General features: G+C 44.1%; 1 protein-coding gene across 1 annotated transcript; it reads right to left on the reverse strand.

Annotated features, from left to right (window-relative positions):
- Positions 1–6,929: 6,929 nt before the first annotated feature.
- On the reverse strand, positions 6,930–20,783 carry GTF3A (general transcription factor IIIA). Its single transcript, XM_083169866.1, has 9 exons — positions 20,441–20,783; positions 18,186–18,286; positions 17,042–17,138; positions 15,942–16,030; positions 13,942–14,015; positions 13,670–13,756; positions 11,943–12,172; positions 10,052–10,102; positions 6,930–7,387 (listed from the first exon to the last, which is right to left on the reverse strand). The coding sequence occupies exons 1-9, from the start codon at positions 20,636–20,638 to the stop codon at positions 7,220–7,222; spliced, it is 1,095 nt and encodes a 364-aa protein (XP_083025992.1). The 5' UTR covers positions 20,639–20,783; the 3' UTR covers positions 6,930–7,219.
- Between the last annotated feature and the right edge of the window lie 288 nt (positions 20,784–21,071).

A 21,071-nucleotide genomic window follows, 5' to 3' on the forward strand; every position in this document is an offset into this window, starting at 1 on the left:
GCGCTGGCGCAGCAGTTGGACTCTCCTTCTTGTCTCATCTCCCAGAACAACAACCTGGTATGTTTGCACTCCCAATGCTCTTCTATGCATGCCCACTGTTGCCACCAATGTATATAGTGTGTATAAAGCACTGGTTTGGCAACCGTGCACCCGACCATGTCACTGTTTTTTTTGGGTGGGCCCCATGTGTGTGTGTATACATATAACCAGTGTCCACCATTGCAGTATTCCAAGCACTCCTCTCTGCTAGGCCCCATTCACCTGTGTGTGTGTGTGTGTTTGTGTATATATAGATATATATACATAAACCATTGTCCACCATTGCAGTATTCCATGCACTCCTCTCTGCTAGGCCCCATTCACCTGTGTGTGTGTGTTTGTGTATATATAGATATATATACATAAACCATTGTCCACCATTGCAGTATTCCATGCACTCCTCTCTGCTAGGCCCCATTCACCTGTGTGTGTGTGTTTGTGTATATATAGATATATATACATAAACCATTGTCCACCATTGCAGTATTCCATGCACTCCTCTCTGCTAGGCCCCATTCACCTGTGTGTGTGTGTGTGTGTGTTTGTGTATATATAGATATATATACATAAACCATTGTCCACCATTGCAGTATTCCATGCACTCCTCTCTGCTAGGCCCCATTCACCTGTGTGTGTGAATAGCAATCTGCACAATAAAATGTATAGTGGTTTTCATAAAAGTTTATTAACATTTTAAATACTTAAAACATAAGAACTAGGTAAACTGGTAACTATAACTATAAAAATTTAAATATGAAACAAAACATGGGTATAACTATAACAACTAAAATGGTTTTATCTTTTTACAGTCCCAATGTCCAACGCAAAGGAACAAGAGTTTTTGGAAGGGTTTATTGAAAAATATCGTACACACGAATGCCTGTGGAGAACAAAATCCAAGGAGTATTCAAACAAAATGAAAAGAAACCAAGCCTTGGAGGAGTTGGCACGCTACAGTCTTCCATTTCATCCAGAGGCCAATGTTGAATGGGTGAGGAAACGCATCCAGAATATGCGCACGGTGTTCTTAAAGGAACACAAGAAGATGGAGGCTGCAAAGAAGTCTGGTGCTGGAGTCGACGAGATGTATCAAACATCGCTCTGGTACTATGACCGGTTGACATTCACCCTCAGCCAGGAGTCGATGAGGACAGGAGTAGTCCTTATGGTAGAACATGAAAACCAAGAAGTCACGGCGCAGGAGGAGGAGGAGAATTCGCAGTCTGCATCGGTGAGTCTATTTTTTTGGCTATCTAATTGATTCCTCCTGCCAATCCACAGCGCCCTCCCCATTAAAGTAGGCCATGTACTCTTCCCTCACCTGTTTGGCTCGTGCACTCCCTGTGTAGCGTTGTGTTGGGGTTTGCAAGGAGGATATCTGCACTACCTCCTCTGGCAGTTCTTGGTCTTCTTGGAGTGCTGTGCCTGTAGCCCTTTGCTGTGTGGCTTTTCTGCGGAGCAAATTGTGCAGGACACAGCACGCCGTGACAACCCAGTCAATTTTGTCCACCCTCAGGTTAATGGCAGTGTGGAAAATGCGAAACCGGCTTGCCAGGATGCCAAAAGCATTTTCCACAACACGCCGTGCCCTGGATAGCCTGTAGTTAAAGATCCTTTTGTCATGGTTCAACCCCCTTTGCGCATATGGCTTCATGACATGCTCGTGCAGGCCAAAAGCCTCGTCAGCCACAAAAACAAAGTTAAGCCCCTGTTTAGTTTCCTGGACAGACGGCAAGTGAAGGGTGTTCGCTATGAGCCTTTCGTAGAACTTTGTGTCCTTGAAAGTGCCACCATCCGATGCACGGCCATTCCTTCCTACATCCAGGAAGATAAACTCATAGTTCGCATTAACAACAGCCATTAGTACAATGCTAAAATAGCCCTTGTAATTAAAATAGTAGGAACCACTATTGATAGGCTGGGCTATGCGGACATGTTTGCCATCAATGGCTCCACCGCAATTTGGGAAGTTCCATCGCTGTTCAAACTCCTCTGCGATGACTTTCCATTCATTCACGCTGGTAGGGAACTGAAATTAGAAGTAAATAGAATTGATTAGTAAACATGTTCAATTTTTTTACAGCTTGGTGACTACCCACCTGCAACCCCAGACCTATCTGTCCTATCTGAGAATGCATGCACATCGAACGAAGTTCCTACTCCGGCACGCACTCCGCCACCCACCCTGGAACCCACTCCACCACTCCCCCGTGCCAAAAAAATGCGTGGCAAAGGAAAAAAAGGAGAAGCAGCGGCACATGAAGAATTTATGATGCGGGCACATCAAGTCCTGCAAAGAAACCCGGACAAACATGACAACTACTTCACTTATGTGGCAGAGTGTGTTCGCAACATGGCTCCTGACCAGCAACTTACTTTTGAAAAGTTATGCATGGAGTTGGTGTATAATGGCAGTTTAGGGTATCTCAACAGTGGCACTAAAATAGTTGGCATTGGTAGTGCACCAGACACACCACTGTCATTAGAATCACCAGTGCCTACTCCGCCTGCCACCGTAGCAGGCCAGTCGAGCACAATTCCAACACATACCCAGTCAACACCTACACAGCCTTCTCAACCCCCCAAGTACCGTCAATTCTACAGTTCTTTACTGATAGAAGATCCAGAGTGTCCTGTTTTTGAGGATCTGTCTTAAAAAATAGGCTACTTTATCATTTACCATCGACATGGTCTCAGCTGCAGGTATGTGATGGCCACTGCTCACATGGCGTATGGCGCACATCAATGGGGCCGGGACCATTGCATCTGCGCCATGCGCCATGTGGGCCGCAGCCTTTACATATCTGCAGCAGACATCCTCTGCCACACAAGGGCCACAGTGTGTATTTTTGTTTATTTATATGCTGCTACCTGTACCTGCATTACCAGAGGGAGAACAGGATTCTCCTCAATCTGGATAGCAAACTCCATTTATTGCCCTTTTGTCTTTGCCAATAGTATGGGGTACTGTGCGGCAGACATGGTCTCAGCTGCAGGTATGTGATGGCCACTGCTCACATGGCGTATGGCGCACATCAATGGGGCCGGGACCATTGCATCTGCGCCATGCGCCATGTGGGCCGCAGCCTTTACATATCTGCAGCAGACATCCTCTGCCGCACAGTACCTATCCCTACTGTTGTAAGGGCATGTTCCAGAAGTTACCAGAGTGTGTTTTTTTTGTTTATTTATATGCTGCTACCTGTACCTGCATTACCAGAGGGAGAACAGAATTCTCCTCAATCTGGATAGCAAACTCCATTTATTGCACTTTTGTCTTTGCCAATAGTATGGGGTACTGTGCGGCAGACATGGTCTCAGCTGCAGGTATGTGATGGCCACTGCTCACATGGCGTATGGCGCACATCAATGGGGCCGGGACCATTGCATCTGCGCCATGCGCCATGTGGGCCGCAGCCTTTACATATCTGCAGCAGACATCCTCTGCCACACAGTACCTTATCCCTACTGTTGTAAGGGCCTGTTTCAGAAGTTACCAGAGTGTCTTTTTTTTCTTTTTATATGCTGCTACCTGTACCTGCATTACCAGAGGGAGAACAGGATTCTCCTCAATCTGGAGAGCAAACTCCATTTATTACCCTTTTGTCTTTGCAAATAGTATGGGGTACTGTGCGGCAGACATGGTCTCAGCTGCAGGTATGTGATGGCCACTGCTCACATGGCGTATGGCGCACATCAATGGGGCCGGGACCATTGCATCTGCGCCATGCGCTATGTGGGCCGCAGCCTTTACTTATCTGCGGCAGACATCCTCTGCCACACAGTAGCCCGTACTTAGTGGGAAAGTTTAAACTGGGTCATACATACTTAAATCTTTATATATAGTGTGTGTTTTTGTACAATATCTTTTATATATGGTATTATAATATATTTGTGTTGACACAATCTATTTACTATTTTACATGTTTTAACCATGAAAGGCCTAAAAAACCTGTTTCTGTCCTAGGCCTAAATTATAAATAAAAATATTTTGTTTGCACAATAAAGTGTACAGTGTATATTTCATCTTACCTTGCAATACTGGTACTGCAGCACCTTCACAATGGCTTTGCAGGTCTCCGGGATGATGAGGCCCAAAGCTTGCGGGGAGATGAGGGATCCAAACTTTAGGTCAGCAAGAGACCGTCCTGTCGCCAGAAACCTCAGGGTCACCACCAGCCGTTCCTCAGCAGGGATAGCCATGCGATACTTGGTATCCTGCTTCTCGATGTGGGGAGTCACCAGACGCAGCAATTCCTGGAATGTGGCATCATCCATCCTCAAGAAGTTACGAAAATCGTCTGGGTTATTCTCCCTGATGTCCCTGAGCAGTGGCATGTGCGAACGAGTCTGACGCTGAAGTAGCCACTGCTTTGTCCAGCATGATCTTTCTCTCCTGCGCTGGGCTCTCTGACGCCTGAGCTTCAAAACTGCATAATAGAGCAGGTACTGTTGCTGGTGACTACCCATCACTGCATTCTCCATAGTGCAGGGTTAAAAGACACTTTGTAATGGCAGGCAAAACAAAGTAATGTGTAAATAGCTATGTCCAGCAGGTATAAACCAAGCCTCACTAGTAACAAAGCAGAAATACACTGGTTTAAAATGGCTGCTGCTATTCCTATCCCCCTCTGCTAGTCCTCCCCCCTCTGCTAGTCCTCCCCCCTCTGCTAGTCCAGCCCCGTCATTCAAATTTCAAAGGCCCATCTGACGACGGTCGCATGTGTTCTTGAAAAAAAAAAAAAAAACCAGCGATCCGACCGTCTTAACGACCATCGCGGGCGCATCGGGATCGGATCTAGATCGTTCCGCAAAAAAACACAATTTTTGCTAATCGTTTGCCGGGGACTGCCTGGGAGCTCCTGGGAAGTCCAAGGGAAATCGTTCCATGGTCGTCTATCGGTCGTGAACGACGGTGGTCGTCCTGGTGTGTACCCTACATTAGATCTTGTCCTGTTTCTCTGCATGCAGCTTTTTGATATCTTCAACAATGTGTTTTTAATTGAGAACCTAAAGGCATCCTGTGGCCTGGATGGCACAGTCCACACTTGGTTAAAATCCATTCTCAACAGGCAGCGTTCATCATTAGACGTTTACACATTGCATTGTAGTGGTGACAATGCTCCACAGGACTCTAGCCTAACCGTCATGCTATATAGAAGGTGGGCACAAATGAAAAATAGACTTCTGCTGTAGCAATTTTGTGTGTCATTGCATCGGGTTAAAAGTGTTTGCCAATAGATGGCGTGTTTTTGTTATTTTACGTAGTTGCACATGTGTAGCGAATGGCTCCACCTCTGTTTCTTCATTGCTGCAAATTTTTTCTTTCAGGCAGATGTATCGCTCCAGATCCGTGCAGTCTTGTATCCAATTTCTTTGCGCAGAAGGAGAGCATGAGGCAGGAATTTATCACAGAATAACGGTGGTCTACAGAGAGCAGGGTCTCCACAGTATTTGGCAGTGTGGGGTGGGGTGGGGGAAGATCTCATTCGTCAGATCACGACACCTGAAACTGCTGCTGCACTGTACATCACATAAGCCACAACAAGCCTGGTTATGGAAAAGTCTGCACAGTAGGTGCCCAAACGTATCAGAGGAGCAGCAGTTGATGAGAATGGGTGTTGTCTTGTTTGGTTATGTAGCGCAAGGAACGGATTGCAGTGAAGCAGCAGGTCACGTGTGGGGATCTAGGTGGGAACAAAAGTCTGGCAATGTTCTGAAGCAAGTGGAAGACACCCATTTACACCCAAACAGATACATTTGTCATGGCGACTTTTCTGCATTTGGGCACAAATGGTTGACCCATACATTACCAGATTTTTGATCCTACCAGAGTATGTAGCAATTGGTTTGAAACCCTGGTATAGTCATCAGGTCAACCAAAAGGTCAGCACGAGTTTCACTTTTTTTTTATCCAGACAGGTATATTTCATGCCCTACCGTCCACCAGTATGGAGGGAGAAGAGAGTAGTGTAATGAGGCCCCGTGCAACGAGCCAGCCAAGTGGACAGGGTACACGGTGTCCATATAGACATTCAGGACAAAAAAGAAAAAGGAACCCTCATGCTGACCTTTTGTCTGTCAACTGAACCATTGTCAACATAATGCTTGTGTCAACCTATTTCATGTGTTGACCTAATATTGGTCGACCCTATGACCCATACCCTGGCATAGTATATAATTTCTGCATCAGTATATTATACTTTAAATTTCACCCCATTTGAAGAGTTACTGCACCACCTTTCAGCTAGTCATTGCTTAGTACAGTGGTACGCAAACTATGGTCAGGACCACAAACAGCTCCCATGCTCCAGGTGACCCAGCAAGTGCATCCAGTACTTACTGACATTTTAAGAGCTCCACAAGTTGAGCATATTTTACATTGCTGAAAGACTGTTTTGGGGTCCTGAGGACAGTTCGAGAACCCATGAAGTCCAAACATTCCACCATTTTATTAATTTGGGAATGCTTAACCCATGCATGTCCAAACTATGGCCCTCCAGCTGTTGTAAAACAAAGTCCCAGCATGCCTTGCCACAGTTTTGGTATTAGAGAATGCTAAAACTATGGCAAGGCATGCTGGGATGTGTAGTTTCACAACAGCTGAAGGGCCACAATTGGACATGCCTGGCTTAACCTATGGCAGCGTATCCATGCACCACAGAATGGCTAGGCCTAGTTTTGTACATCCCTTGTAACAGAAGGATACTGTAATATTTCATGCTCCTGGTGGTACAAGCTCCATTTGCAAAAAGAAAAGTGATTATTGCTTTTGCTGCCCTCCCCATGTCCATTGCAGCAGAGGTATAGGGTGAGCAGACAATTATTTTTAACTATAAGCCAGTGCCTTGTGCTTCTTTGCCTAGACAAAAGCCAAACAGATACCGCAGCATGCTTTACCTCTTTAATACAAAATGTAGAAAAGGGTAATTTGCCCAGTTACCCAGCATCACTGAATAACTCCTGAATGAGCCCAAGTGAATATATGGCAACAAAATAAAGTTAAACAAAACTCATGACAAAAAGATAATTCGACTCAGGAACAAAAAAAAAAAAAAACCCACAAAATAAAGTAAATAAAACAAAATATTGAAACCTCAATTACATGAAGCCCACAGAAATGGGTTATTTAGCACAAGGCCATTTTAACATAAAATATAAACTCTGCTTTATTCTAGAATTACTTCAGGCTCAGCTTTTGCAGTCTCGCAGCCTCATCTGAATGAGCGGCCTCTGGAGGCTTTTCTGTAACTGAACGAGATGATTTTTTCTTAGACTTCTTTGATTTCTTAGGCTTGTACCCAGAGAGGCGTGAAGGCAGACTTCTCTTAGGACGAGGTGGCTTCACCTACGACAGGGGTGAAGCGGGTTAGTTTGACAGTTAAAATAGGTCTTTGTACATGCAAGACTAATTTGCAGTCTACACAAATCAGTGATGTAGAGCGATACTGGGCCTTTCCTCATATTCCAGTACTAGCCAGATTTTCACTATATAAAGTATATGAAAAAAAAAAAAAAAAAGGTACTTGTTTCCTAGCACGGCCACAACTAGGGAGGCCAATCCCGGGATCGGGATCGGCGGGATCCCGGGATTTTGGCCTAAAATTGCCGGGATTTGAATCCCGGGATTAGTAACCCCATTAGTTTTTGTTTAAAGCCGGGCAGCGCTGAGCACCAGAATATGGCTCAGACGCTGCCCGGCTGCCTGTTTCTTACACTCAGTGGCCGGTGCTGCTGTCGGGAGCTGGGACTGATGTGCTGACAAGCATGGCGGCGCCCAGGCTGCGCAGCGTGACCCCTGACATCACGTCACGCTGCGCAGCCCGGCCGCTGCTCTGCCTGTCAGCACATCAGTCCCAAAGCTAGACGCCCGCTGATACGCCCCCAGCCTTCCGCCCACCCGCCGGAGATACTGTAGCTGCTGCCCTGTCACCACCACCGCCGTAAGTGACCGTGCGGGGGGCATCTTTAGAAGAAATTTATAAGTACATCTCGGGGAGGGGCCTTTTTTTTTATTAGGGAGGCCAATCCCGGGATCCCGGGATTGAGCATTTTTCAATCCCGAATCCCGGGATTGAAAAAATGCCCCGGGATTGGCCTCCCTAGCCACAACCATGATCGTGGGCAACGTGAGAAAAAAAAAAAAAAAAAAAAAAAAAAAAAAAAAAAAATCGGGGTGCGATGGTACCGACGCGATGCCCGCGATTTCCCATAGGGAACAATGTTAAATGCCTCAATTTACCCGCGATGCCCCCGATTTCCCATAGGAAACAATGTTAAATGGCTCAATTTACCTAAATCATTGGGAACAATGGTAAATGGGCCAGAAACCCCCCAAAACACCCCTGAACAGTGAAATGTCCCCCCAAAAGTAGTTTACGCCACCCCACGATCAACGCGAACCCGAAGCGTGGCGAGCCCGCGATACGCGTCCTCCGACCTTTTCATACCCCCACTATCCACGTCGGCGTGGAGTTGAGAATAGAATAGTGTGGCGAGTGCAGCGAGCCCGAAGTGTGGCGAGCCCCGCGAGGGGACGCGGATACCTGTGAAGCCCGCGAAGGGACGCGTTTACCTCTGAAGGTATCCGCGTGCGCTCGCCACGCTTCGGGCTCGGTGGCTCGCTGCGCTCGCCACACTATTCTATTCTCAACTCCACGCCGACGTAGATAGTGGGGGTATGAAAAGGTCGTAGGACGCGTACCGCTGCACTCGCCACGCTTTGGGTTAGTGTTCATCGTGGGGTGGCGTAAACTACTTTTGGGGGGACATTTCACTGTTCAGGGGTGTTTTGGGGAGTTTCTGGCCCATTTACCATTGTTCCCTATGAGGATTTAGTGAAATTGAGGCATTTAACACTGTTTCCTATGGGAAATCGGGGGCATCGCGAGTAAATTGAGGCATTTAACATTGTTTCCTATGGGAAATCGCGGGCATCGCGTCTGGACCATTTAAGCCTTTTTTAGCCGCATACGATGCGATTGACTTTTTTCAATGGGAAAAATCCCGCGATTGTGGCCGTGCTAGGAAACAAGTACCGAAAAAAAAAAAACCTAATTCTAATTTAAATATCTGTTTTTCAAATTTTTATGGTAAAAAAAATAAATAAAAAGTCTGACAGGAAAGTCAGTGCTTTCCCTGCACATTTCTGATCAAAACTCAATCCAGCACCTGTGTATAATGCCCATATGTACCTTTGGGCTCATATGGTGTGTAAATACCTACGAGAATTATATTATCAGCCCTCCAGTAAGAAGTCTGCATCTGAATTAGATTTCCAACTTGTAATATTTGAGAACCCCTATATTGGTCTGTTACTGGTCAAACTCAGGAACTGGGGTGCACAGGTGCATTACTGACATTTTAAAAGATCCACAGGTGGAGCTATTTCACTTGATTCCGTGAGGAGACCTGCAAAAACCTGCACCGTGTGGGGTCCTGAGGACAGTCTTTGAGAGCCTGTGGATTAATCCATCCAAGCCCATCACTTAGTTCCCTGGACTATTAATCTCAAAAGACCATCAAACCCATTCCCCACATGAAAACCTGTTTGGGGGTTTTACCTGAAAGCAGCAGTCTACCAGACTGCATGATGTACTCTTAAGAGATACAGTTCTAGTAAGGGTGCTTAGACCCCCCTACACTATGCTACAGATTTAAAGCTATAGGAAAGCACTTGCTAGAGATGTGGCCACATCAGGCTGGGCTTTCCCTGACATGGACGCATATCTGATGAGACCTGCAGATCAAGTAACCACCCCCCAGCTGCTGGCGAAAGTTCAAGTACAACCCTCAACATAGTTTAACCCTTGGAGGCTACAGAGTAGATGGACCATAAAGGCAAAAGTCTGATGTTTGACCAGATTTTTGTAAAAAAAAAAAAAAAAAAAGCTTTACGAATTTTAAAAAATGGATATACTCTATTTTAAATAGGTATTAATCAAAATTCAATCAAAAAATATTAGCCAGTTAATCTATTAAAGAAAAGTAAATTAAGTCAAGCAGCGCTCACCATCTTTTTCTTCTCTGGATCATGGGTATTTGTATGTCGCTCCAGACTTTGCTGCAACAGAAAGGATGTTTTTCAAGGACAGTCTTTCGGAAGAGACTACAGCATATTATGGTTGATGTCCTTGATGGCTAACCTTGACACTGCAGCTGTTGAACTACACATCCCAGCATGCTGGGATGTGTAGTTTAAACACATCTGGAGTGTTAAGGTTAGCCATATCAGAATCATCCACATTAGTATTAGATTCCACAACATGTGTGAGGATCCAGTATTGGTTCTTAGTTATACCTTCACTAAGCAAGATTGTGTCCAGCTGGAACTTACTCTAGTGCAGTGGTTCCCATACTGTTCCAAGTCACTCTAAAAAGTCCAGCTTTCAGGCACATCCCCTGCTTGAGATTGAGCATTAGCACCTCTGTCATTTTTGCATTTACAATCTTTAGCCAACCTTGGCTATGGTTAAACCATGGATCATCAGTGTGCTTTTGAGAACAAAGGTGGAGATGTACTGAGCCTTGGAAAGGGATAAGTACCAGCCAATAAGCAACTAAATGCCATATTACAGGATCTGATTGACTTTGTACTAAGCTTTGGAGAGAAAAGTACCAAATGACCTAGAGGTTGGGAACCTTGACCCACAAGTTCTCATGTTTTTGACAGTTAGTAGAGGCAGGTGGGAAAATGACTAACCTGAAAGCTAGAAATAAACACAGCTGTGCATGATTTTAAGAAATCCAGTGTTGAGGTGAGAACCACTGCTCTAGAATGTATTTGAACGGAAAACCCATCCTTTTCATTAGATAGGTTTTGGAATACACACACAGAATGCAGTGTGGTTCTAAATGAGCTTGGAAGCTGTATGATTATGTTCTAGGGAAGGTTCCTAATCTCTAGCCTCATTGTAACCCAAGATCCAGTTTCCCCTGAAAGGATCACAACTGAATTACCACGCCAACATTTTATTTTAACCATATGTGCTCAGTCATGGATATACTTAAAGCCTGGACTGTCCTGATTCCCAAAGGAATGTGTTTGGGAACCACTGTACTAGAGTAAAAGTTCTCAATGCCTAAATGGGAGCTTATAATCTGCCCGATGTTTAGTTGTGGATATTAGTGTCCAGATTTCCCTGCACCAGCCTATGATAATGAAGAGGAAACAGTGGCCACAGAACAGAACTGTTTGGAATGTACCTCGAGCACAGGAAAGGGGGAACCTTTGGCTATCCAGCTGTAGAACTATACATCCCAGCATGCCCTGCTACAGTTTTGCTATTTGGCCATGCTAAAACTGTTGCAGGGCATGCTGGGATGTGTAGTTAAACAGATGGAGGGCCAAAGGTTCCCCATCACTGCTCTGGTGGCATGGCCATAACATTTCTATGCCATGCTGAATCTTACAGTACGTGAATATGAAAGACCACCTCCATTCTGTGTCTTTATAGAAAAGGCCAACAAACCCAGACAGTTGCCTCTTGTCCTTTATAAAGCGCTACACATGGAGGATGGAAACGGACCTTAATCAAGCAGTGGCCTTGATCAAACAAGCTTGTGTGTGCACTTTTATGTAGCTGCAAACAAGGACACTGGTCCATTGATATGGCATTATACTAGGTTGAGGTTCCAAGTACCTATTTAGAAGCCATTGTAATTTTGTATTTGTTATTTACATATCAGATTACCAAGCACATAAAGTTCTTCTACCTAACAGAATATTGATCTATATTAGGAAGTGGTCTATGTCCTGGATAAAACTCCACAACAGAACATGGACAGAGCGCCCAGTGCCACCACTTAAGTGATCCACTGAGATGCTAATCTTCACTGACCAATGCCGAGTACAACTGCCCACAATGCACAGACCAGCTACTATGATACATGCCAATACTTGCCTTCATTGCAAATGCTCTGCTACAGCCAGCATGCTCACATATAAAAGGCCGTAGATTGTCATGGAAGGAAACAATGTGGCTTTGGAGATTGAATTTTGTGGTATAAGTCCGGGTACAGTCTTCTCGTGGGCAGCGATAGAAAAATCTTTCTACTTCATGGCTTTTCTTATGCGCTTTCAGGTAGGACTTGTTCTTAAACTTGCGGTTACACACGTCACAGTGAGCTGGCTCTGGAATAAGAAAAAAAAAAGCCTTAGGGCGGTATTCAATGAGGCTGATCGCCAGGTTTTTATGGCGATTTTGTGCTGCAAGGCGAATTTTTGACTAAAACGGTGAATCACCCTATTCAATGACCAGATGGCGAATACATTTCAAGGTTTTTTCGCCATAATTCACCGAGTAGCAAACGCTATCTTTTTATGGTGAAGTGGAAGGTGAACTTTTAAAATAAAGTGTTTTGTTTTTTACATTTGGTGTCAAAGAATAAAATTTTATTCTGAGGGGCATGCTATTTTTATTCATGTGCTGTAAGCACATGAATATATATTTAATAAAAAAATATATATATATATTTTTTTTTTTTTACACAGAGCAGCCAGCAGGGGGCCGGAGCCGAGCCGCTCATTAGATATTCATATATTTACTTCACCCGATCATTACATATGCATGATCGGGTGTAGTGAATATACCCGGTCCCCTGCTGGCACCCCCGGGGGGCAGCCTGTGCTGCTTGGCACCCGGGGAGCCCACCTCCCCTCCACAAACGTTCTGGGGCAGGCAGGGAGACTTCCATCTCCCTGCGGCATCCCCGCAGGAGTCAAAATTCGCCGGTCAGGGGCAGAGAGCCCCTGACTCGTTGAATACTGGAGCCGGCGAGGCTTCGGAACGCATCGACCAGTGGCGAATGTGCAGCGACTCCTAAACAGGATTCGCTGCACATTGCCAAAATCATCATTGAATACCGCCCTTAGTCTGGGGGACACTAAATGCCCAAGTCTCTTTATTGCAATCAAAGAATTCAGTTATCTAACTTCTATAATGCCCATAGACTCATTTCACTATGGTAACAGAAGCCTGGCCAGGAGGAAAAGGCAGACTGCAACCCAAGAAACTTCTGCTGATTAAGCCAAAATGGTGAACAGTTTTATTTATTTACAGTTTGTAAAGCGCTGCATAACCGTATAGTTGAAAGTTCATATCAGTCCCTGTCCCGGTGAAGCTTACAATCTATATTCCCTACAACATGTACACATCCATTATAGGGTTAATTTTGTTGGGTGCCAATTAACCTACCTACAGTACAGGTATATTTTTGGATTGTGGGAGGAAACCAGAGTACCCAGAGGAAACCCACGCAAACACAGGGAGAATAAACGAGCTCCGCACAGTTAGGGTCATGGTGGGAATTGAACCCATGACCTCAGCGCTGTGAGGCAGTAACGCTAACCATTACACTGCCCGTACTGCCTGTGAGGGTTTAACCATCTGGACATAAAATGTGGCCCTAACCACTGGCAGCAACAGGAATGAATGTGACATTCAAGAGGCTTGACCAGTATCTGCCCAACAAAGGAAGGTAGCCATTTTAAATTGAGGATGTATGTCATTGGAAGAGATTACATTAAGTGAATATCAATAAGGCCATATATTCAGAGTTATTCTACAATTAGTGTAAACATTAGGACATTTATAAAACTTTATTCAGATGGCCAACCCATAGAACTTACCCGAGTGACTGACCACAACATGTTTCATGTATTCTGTCCAGGACTTTCCCACAAATGAACAGTTGTCGTCTTTTTGGCATGTGTAACCTACAAAATACATTAAAACCTCTGAAGGTTATAGATTAAAGTAGATGTGCGCAGAACAGATTAAAGTCAGTGAAATTACTCAGATTTATAGGACTGCAGATTTACCATTTGCAATGCATATTGCGCCACACAACAGAAATAGGATAGAACGTTTCCATAATCGATCAATGAAATGACTTCAATACCTGCATGAACTTTCTCATGGCGCTTAAGTTTAGTGGAAGTCGGGAAGTTTCTATCACATCCTTCATGAGTGCATCTAGATTAAGACACGATTAAGAAACCACCATTAAAAATTATTCCAATCTCAGAATTAAGCATTCATTTATCTTTGTAACTAGATTGTATACCATTACTAATAATTAAATACTTACCAACTATTTAAACCAGGGACGGGGGAACAGTTGGTTCTCCAGCTGTTTATACATCTCCACATGCCCTGCAACAATTTTGGCATTGCCAAATAGTAAAAATGTAGCAAGGCATGCTGGGATTTGTAGTTCAACAGCTGGAAACCCAAAGGTCCCCTATGCTTGCTTTAAACCATAAACGTGGCAAAGCTTGCAGACTCCCTCCTATGGCTTGTGAAAAGGGAGTATACCCAACTCCTCACAAGACACTCCTAGCCTCCAATTGCTCCCTGAGGAAGCTGTCCTCAGGTAAGACTATGCAATCGCAGAGCCACCCAGATAACTTCCACAAGGTATTCTACAGTTATGTCCCCTCTACATGGTAGACCGCTTTATGCCTTTCTACACTGACATCCTGCAGACTCCAGGCCAACACTGCTGATTGCAAATGTGGTGTTTGATTGTATGATTGTCAATCTTTTGCATCCAATGATTATTATGTAGCACTTTTCTTGTATAAATAAATCAAGCAAATGTGCAAATTGCACAATTAGTCACTTTGCAATAAGTTAGAACCAAGGGTTCTTCACCAAGGCCCCAAAAGAAGGCATAGAGATATGTTAAAACAATAAATGGGCCCCTTACACTTGTGAGATTTGACCCAATTCAGGTGGATGGAGTAGATTTAGCGGACAAAATCTTATGTGACTGATGTGTAGGACACAATGCACAATCCTGTGCCATTGGGTATAACCAAGAGATTGTAAGAGATTGATCCTCCTGCACATAGGATAAATCTTGAGTCAATCAGGTCCAATTTGTTGAACAATAAGTTAAAGTGTAAGAGGGCCTTAAGGCGCCTTAACTAAAATATGTAAACAAGATGCAAATGGAAACACAAACAAGTGCTTACAATATTGACAGTACAACCAGTTTATTGGAAGATGATTGTTCAGTGATCCATATAGCTTGGCCCATTCAAGTTTTAAACTCCAATGAAGAAGAACCAGAAATGGAAACAAATATCACCGCTGGTGCATTATCTTTTGCACAAAAAAAATTAAAAAACATGCACTCACAATGATAAAAGATTTAAAGCATATCTATAACTCAAGTGGTACCGGGATGTCCAAAATCCCGACTGGGAGATAAAGTCCGCAAACCAGAATAAGGTCCTTCACTGAAGTCGGCAGGTAAGGCCCTCCGCGAGACTAACATATATTCTTTCCTGGACTAGTTGCCGACTGGACCTTCCGGAGGGACTTACCTGCCGACATCCGTGAAGGAAGTTATTCTGTTTGGCGGACTTTCGTCTCCCAGATGAGTGCATTTTGTAATAAGTTGATGTTTATGCAAAAGATAATGCACCAGTGGTGATAGTTGTGTTTCCAGTACTTCTTCGTTGGAGTTTAAAACTTGAATGGGCCATGTTATATGGATCACTGAACAATCATCTTTCAATAAACCTGTCAAAAAAGCTGATTGGACTTACAAGAAAAGTGCTTACCATATTGAATCCCCAAAAGAAAAGCAGGTCCCTTTTACCCGTTTAGGTCATTATTAGTTGTATACAGAATGTTATATAGAGGCAAGCAGCTCTTAGGATCAAGCATGAACACCAGGTAATTTATGGTACTGTAACCTATAACTTATAATCATTCTGTATAAACATAGCATAATTTTAACCATGGAAATATTAACCTTTGTTTGCTTTATTTTAAAGTCAAATAGCAAAAAGTTACCCCCCCCCCTCCCCCCCACATCATGCATACATCTAGGCTTGTGATTCTTCTACCCTAGAGAGGATAGCTGGCTCACAGGTAACGCAGACTTACTTGAATGGATGCTGGTTTGTGTGTAAGTACTGATGAACCTTCAGTTGGTTATGTTTCTTGAACTCTTTGCCACAGTCTGCGAAATAACACTAAACATGAAAGGCACAAATTATTTAGTCACATATCTGGACTTTATAACCACTAGTTGTTGTTACAGCAATTATATACAGTACGTCATGTGTAGGAGAGCCAAGGAAAGAACAATGAGAGATCAATACAGTATCCCCAGAAGACCCTCACTTTACTGTCCAGATTCTGCGTATCAGTTTATTGCCCCAGCAACTTTTAAGTTATACATTTAATGGTAAATTGGTACAGGTCAGGTCTCTTATCCGTGAATTCCCAAAACTGAAATATTCAGAACACCTTGGTTTTTCAGAATCTTTTCCCAACCCCCCCCCCCAACCCCTGTTTTCATACTCACCTTGTCCCCCGATGTCCACGGCAGCCTCTGGTAACCTCTTTAGCTGCATTTACGGTCCCAGGGGTGCAGCTGAAGAGTATCCTGAAGGCCACTGTGGAACCATCGGGGCACCACCAGGGGACCAGGTAAGTACAGAAAAAAAAAATAATAATCTCTCAACCAAAATGCTTGTGGACCAGATCATGTCGGACAAGGGATACTCAAACTGTACAAATGAAAGGCTTGTACATTCTGCATTGTACCAGCCAATCTGGCTAATAGCACCTGTGCCAACTACAATATAAAGCTATTTTTTCTATGGGCTAAACCAGTGGTCAGGGAACTCTGTCCTCATTACCCCACGCAGTGCATGTTTTGCAGGTCTCCTCACAGAATCACAAGTGAAATAATTAACTCCACCTGCGGACCTTATAAAATGTGTCTGAGTAATTAGTACACCCGTGTACCTGCTGGGTTACCAGCAAAACATGCACTGTGGGGGGTAATAAAAGACCTAGTTCCCTGAACACTGGGCTAAACAGTCATAAGGCAGAAGTTGATCCATTTACTAAAACCTGTGACATCAGCGATGCATGCCTGTTACTGGCTCCTAGTAAAGAGATGGACTTCATACACAACAATCGTGCTTCTGATGGGCAGTCTCCTACAGCTGCCTGGCTTCATACACAATACATACCATAAAGATCTGCTGCGGAGCAGCGTGGGCCCTCCTAAAGTGTTTCTTCATATTAGATGGTGTAATAAATCTTAGGTCACAATCTTCTGCTTCACATCTGAAATACAACCAATAAGGTACCAAATTATGTGGCATGCTGGAGACCAGACCATTGCAAGGAGGGCAGAAAGGAGCAACTCAATGTTACAAAGCAAACAAATGTTTCAGGAGTTGTTAAAGAAACATTCGTCTGACACGTCTGGACTTAAAAGCATTTTATTTTGTGTAATAATGCTGTATGTCCAGACATCCTATTGCAGGCAATACATTTACCAGGCTGCAAACACAGGGAACTAATTTAGCCCAATGGTATCAGGCTATACATTTATAGAACATTTTAACATGTGGAAGGTTTTAGACTATACTGGGCCAGATGGATCAAGCTTCAAAAAGTGATAACATGGAGAGTGAAAACAGCCAGCCAATCAGCTAACTGACTTTGTACTTCCTGGGTTTGAAAAATGATAGGTGGGAGCTGATTGGCTGGTTGTTTATCACTCTATAATTTATCACTTTTGAAAGCTTGATACATCTGGCCCAAAACTTGGTATCTGGGATACGTTTACAGACCCATCACTGATAAGTGCTAATACAAGCTGAGTCTCCCATTCCTGAATTTCTTATTCTAAAAAGGCATTTTGGATTTTTCCACAATTTGGAATATTTTAATACCACGGTGAGGCCTCCTAGAATGGGACACCAGAAAGTGTTTAACTGATGCATGCAAATCAGGGCTTAAAGTGAGAAAATCCCTGGATGTCTGAGATAATAGGTCAAACACACATCAGAAGTACAATAGCAGGAGCAGTTCCAACCCCACCGTAATGGCTGGAAGCCCTCAAGGCCATCAGGTAAAGCAGTCACAGTAAGTAAGGCCAGAGAGGATGACTGAACCCACAAATCTGAAGGGGGAAAGGCAGTGGATCTCCAGTGGAGATCTGTACACCCAGGGACACTGACCTTTTGTGATGGTTTGAACAGCAGTTATAGCAGCATGAAAAATTTGTATTCCAAGCATTTGCTTTTGGAATACAAATATGGGAGACTCATCCTGTACAGCAAGTGTAGGACCGGTATGTAACAAGTAATGGGAGCGTATACTTACTTGAAAGGTTTCTCACCGCTGTGAGTCATAGTATGACGAGTCAGGTGATACAAACTTGTGAAGCCTTTATCACATCCTTCATATTTGCACATAAAAGGTTTCTGGAAGAGAAAAAAAAAAAACTTATTGCTTAAGATATTGCTGATCGAACCAATTTAAAAACGGACATCAAATGCATTGGAGAGAACCTGCAAGTTTCTCAATATCAGTGTTGGCTGGTTTAACCCTTTGAGTGCCAAGTGAATTTGTCAAAATAGGAGTGAAAATTGCCAAGCAAACATTTTTATTCATCATGACCTGTAGTGTTTACAATATAAAGGATATCTATCTATATCTTTTTTTTTTTTTTTTTTTTACACATTTATTTGTCCTTTTTAGCCAATATGTTGCACATCTCAGATATTGACTCATTTTGTGCATCTCACAGAAGTTGTCATTTTTAGTAGATATTTTGTGCATCTCAGATGTTGGCGCTTAAGGGTTAAACCAAATAGTTTTTTTTTTTTTATATGCTTTGACTGGCTGGCTCAAAGCATTGCCTCCTCCATAATGTGAACAGGACCAGGGTCACTTGTCCTGGGTTACGCATTCACACTGCAAAAGTGTGGGTTTACCTGGGAGCTAAAGATGCAACCAGTGTCATTCCTAACTACTGTGTAACCACATATAATCATACTATGCCAAACAAGAGATTCCAGGGGGTCACCAGGCACTTAAGAGAAGGACTCAGTAATTTTTCCTCAGTTTGTAGGGTCCAACACAATACTGAAGTATGTAATGCTTAATATTCTCATAACCAGGATTTGTGGGCGTTAAACCTGTACCCTGAAAGTTACCCACTTATTGCAAGTAGACCATATGAGCATGGGGAGAAGAATCATGTGTTGAATTGGTCCTTTAAAGCGCAACCAATCCTCAAAAAGTTTTCCAACCATCAAAATGTAACACCACACAATAGTGTAAAAAACAGGAAACAAAAATGGATGTCGCCATCTGGTATGTCTACAATGCAGGTAGACAGTAAAGTGGTATACCAGATGTCCCACAACTCCTGCTGAGAACAAATGGATCCAGGCCCTTCACCCGGATTTAAACCAATGAGTTGATACATTTTCGGTATCTTTCAAGAAGGCACGAAATACTGACCGCCACCCCAAGTATTTCATGCCTTGAAAGATACCAACTCTGTAAATCCAGAAACAAATCTTCACTTTGCTACCTAGTAGTGTTCGAGTATCCTACTCTGTTTAAAACAAAGACTCGAGAATTATAAACCACTGTTGACCCAAACAACTTTTCTAGTCAGGACCAGTGGTCGAAGTGGAAATTTTGAAGTGGGGGTATGGAAAAGTAAAGAGTGAATATAGTGTGCACCTTCGGACACCCCCCTATCCATCAACGTCCCCTGCCAGACTGCCCCGTTGTACAGGGGTATTACAAAAGCACAATATGTGCTGCTGAGTGATCAGAGAGCATCCTGAGGGGGAAAAAAAAACTTTTTTTTTTTTTTTTATCTTCAGATTAAAGTGGGGGTATGCCATACCCCCGTATACCGCCCCACTTCGACCACTGGTCAGGACCATATATTAAGTACCCCAAAATACATCACACTACAATACATTAAGCTCATTGGAGTACTCACAAGCATCAACCATGGTACCAGATACAGGAGTGAATAGGGTATCTCCCCCCCATCCCTTTGCAAACATTGCACATATGCTGAAGTACATGTCCGTACATGCCCAACTACATGCTCAACTATCAGTGCCACACTCCAACACTTCCAAGAAACCCATTAACCATTCCTACTTCACCTAAGCCAGAAGTTTACCTAGAAGGATCCCATGACAGCTGTATTGTTCTTCTAATATACAGAAAGGAGAATGCAAAGTTACCAACAAAACACAATAAGCAGGCATAGAAGTCACTCAACACGAGCAGTTAACTACACTACCATAATTAAAGCTATGCCAAGATTAATCAGCGTTAGGGCATAGCCCATACACAGGGTACTAACATAGCTGGCACAGACACGAGTGTAGAATACAGAGGGGGCAGCAGCAGGCTGAGTGGGAGCTGTCAGCTACAGCACACGTGGTAAGCTGCGGTCCTTATAGCAGGTAGATGCAGCTCTGGCCTGGGGAGAATGGGGGGGGGGGGGGGGGTGCAATACAGGGGACATGGTGGGGTGCAACGTCCCATACCCCAGAAACATGGACCCTGGTGGTAAGCCCGGACACATCCTCATTCCTCACCTCCCCCGTGTGCTTGCACAGATGAGCATGCAGCTTCCAGCTCTTGTTGTAGTTGGCGCTGCAGTCGGGAAAGGAGCAGATAAACCGCTTGTACCGCGCTGCCGGCTCCTTCTCCCCCATTATACCGCAGCTGTCACACACCGCCTCTCTCTCCCGGGCCGCTACCCGTTCGCACCAGGAGGACTCGCAAGCCGCCATGGCCCGGCTTTCTGAAGCTGGGCGGAACCACCAGTGCTCACCATGCAGGGATAGGCTTAGCTATTTTACTCGCCTAGGCCTCACGGCACCGGGTAGGGCATTGTGACACCCTCATGCCTGTATTTACTACTGTTTCCCTTAGCCGTTACCCGTATGTCGCACAATGTACTGCCTATGTCACTGTCCAAGGGTGAAAGCACCACAAAACCTCCCCCCAACAAACGTCTCATGGTACTGGCGAGCTCCGGTCACGTGGGTAACTTTTGAAGTGGCAGCGCGCCATCTTTGTCATGGGAAAGGGAAATTCTGGTAAATGTAGTAATGCACTGTATGTCGGCGTGTAAGTATAGAGTTCATTCTCTATAATACTAGTAAAGCAGTTCCTTCCCATATGACATCACTGTTCTGTTGTTGCATCATTTTGTAGGGCTAA

This window comes from Crinia signifera, chromosome 2 (genome assembly GCF_055691185.1).
Source record: "Crinia signifera chromosome 2, ASM5569118v1, whole genome shotgun sequence".
Taxonomy (NCBI): domain Eukaryota; kingdom Metazoa; phylum Chordata; class Amphibia; order Anura; family Myobatrachidae; genus Crinia; species Crinia signifera.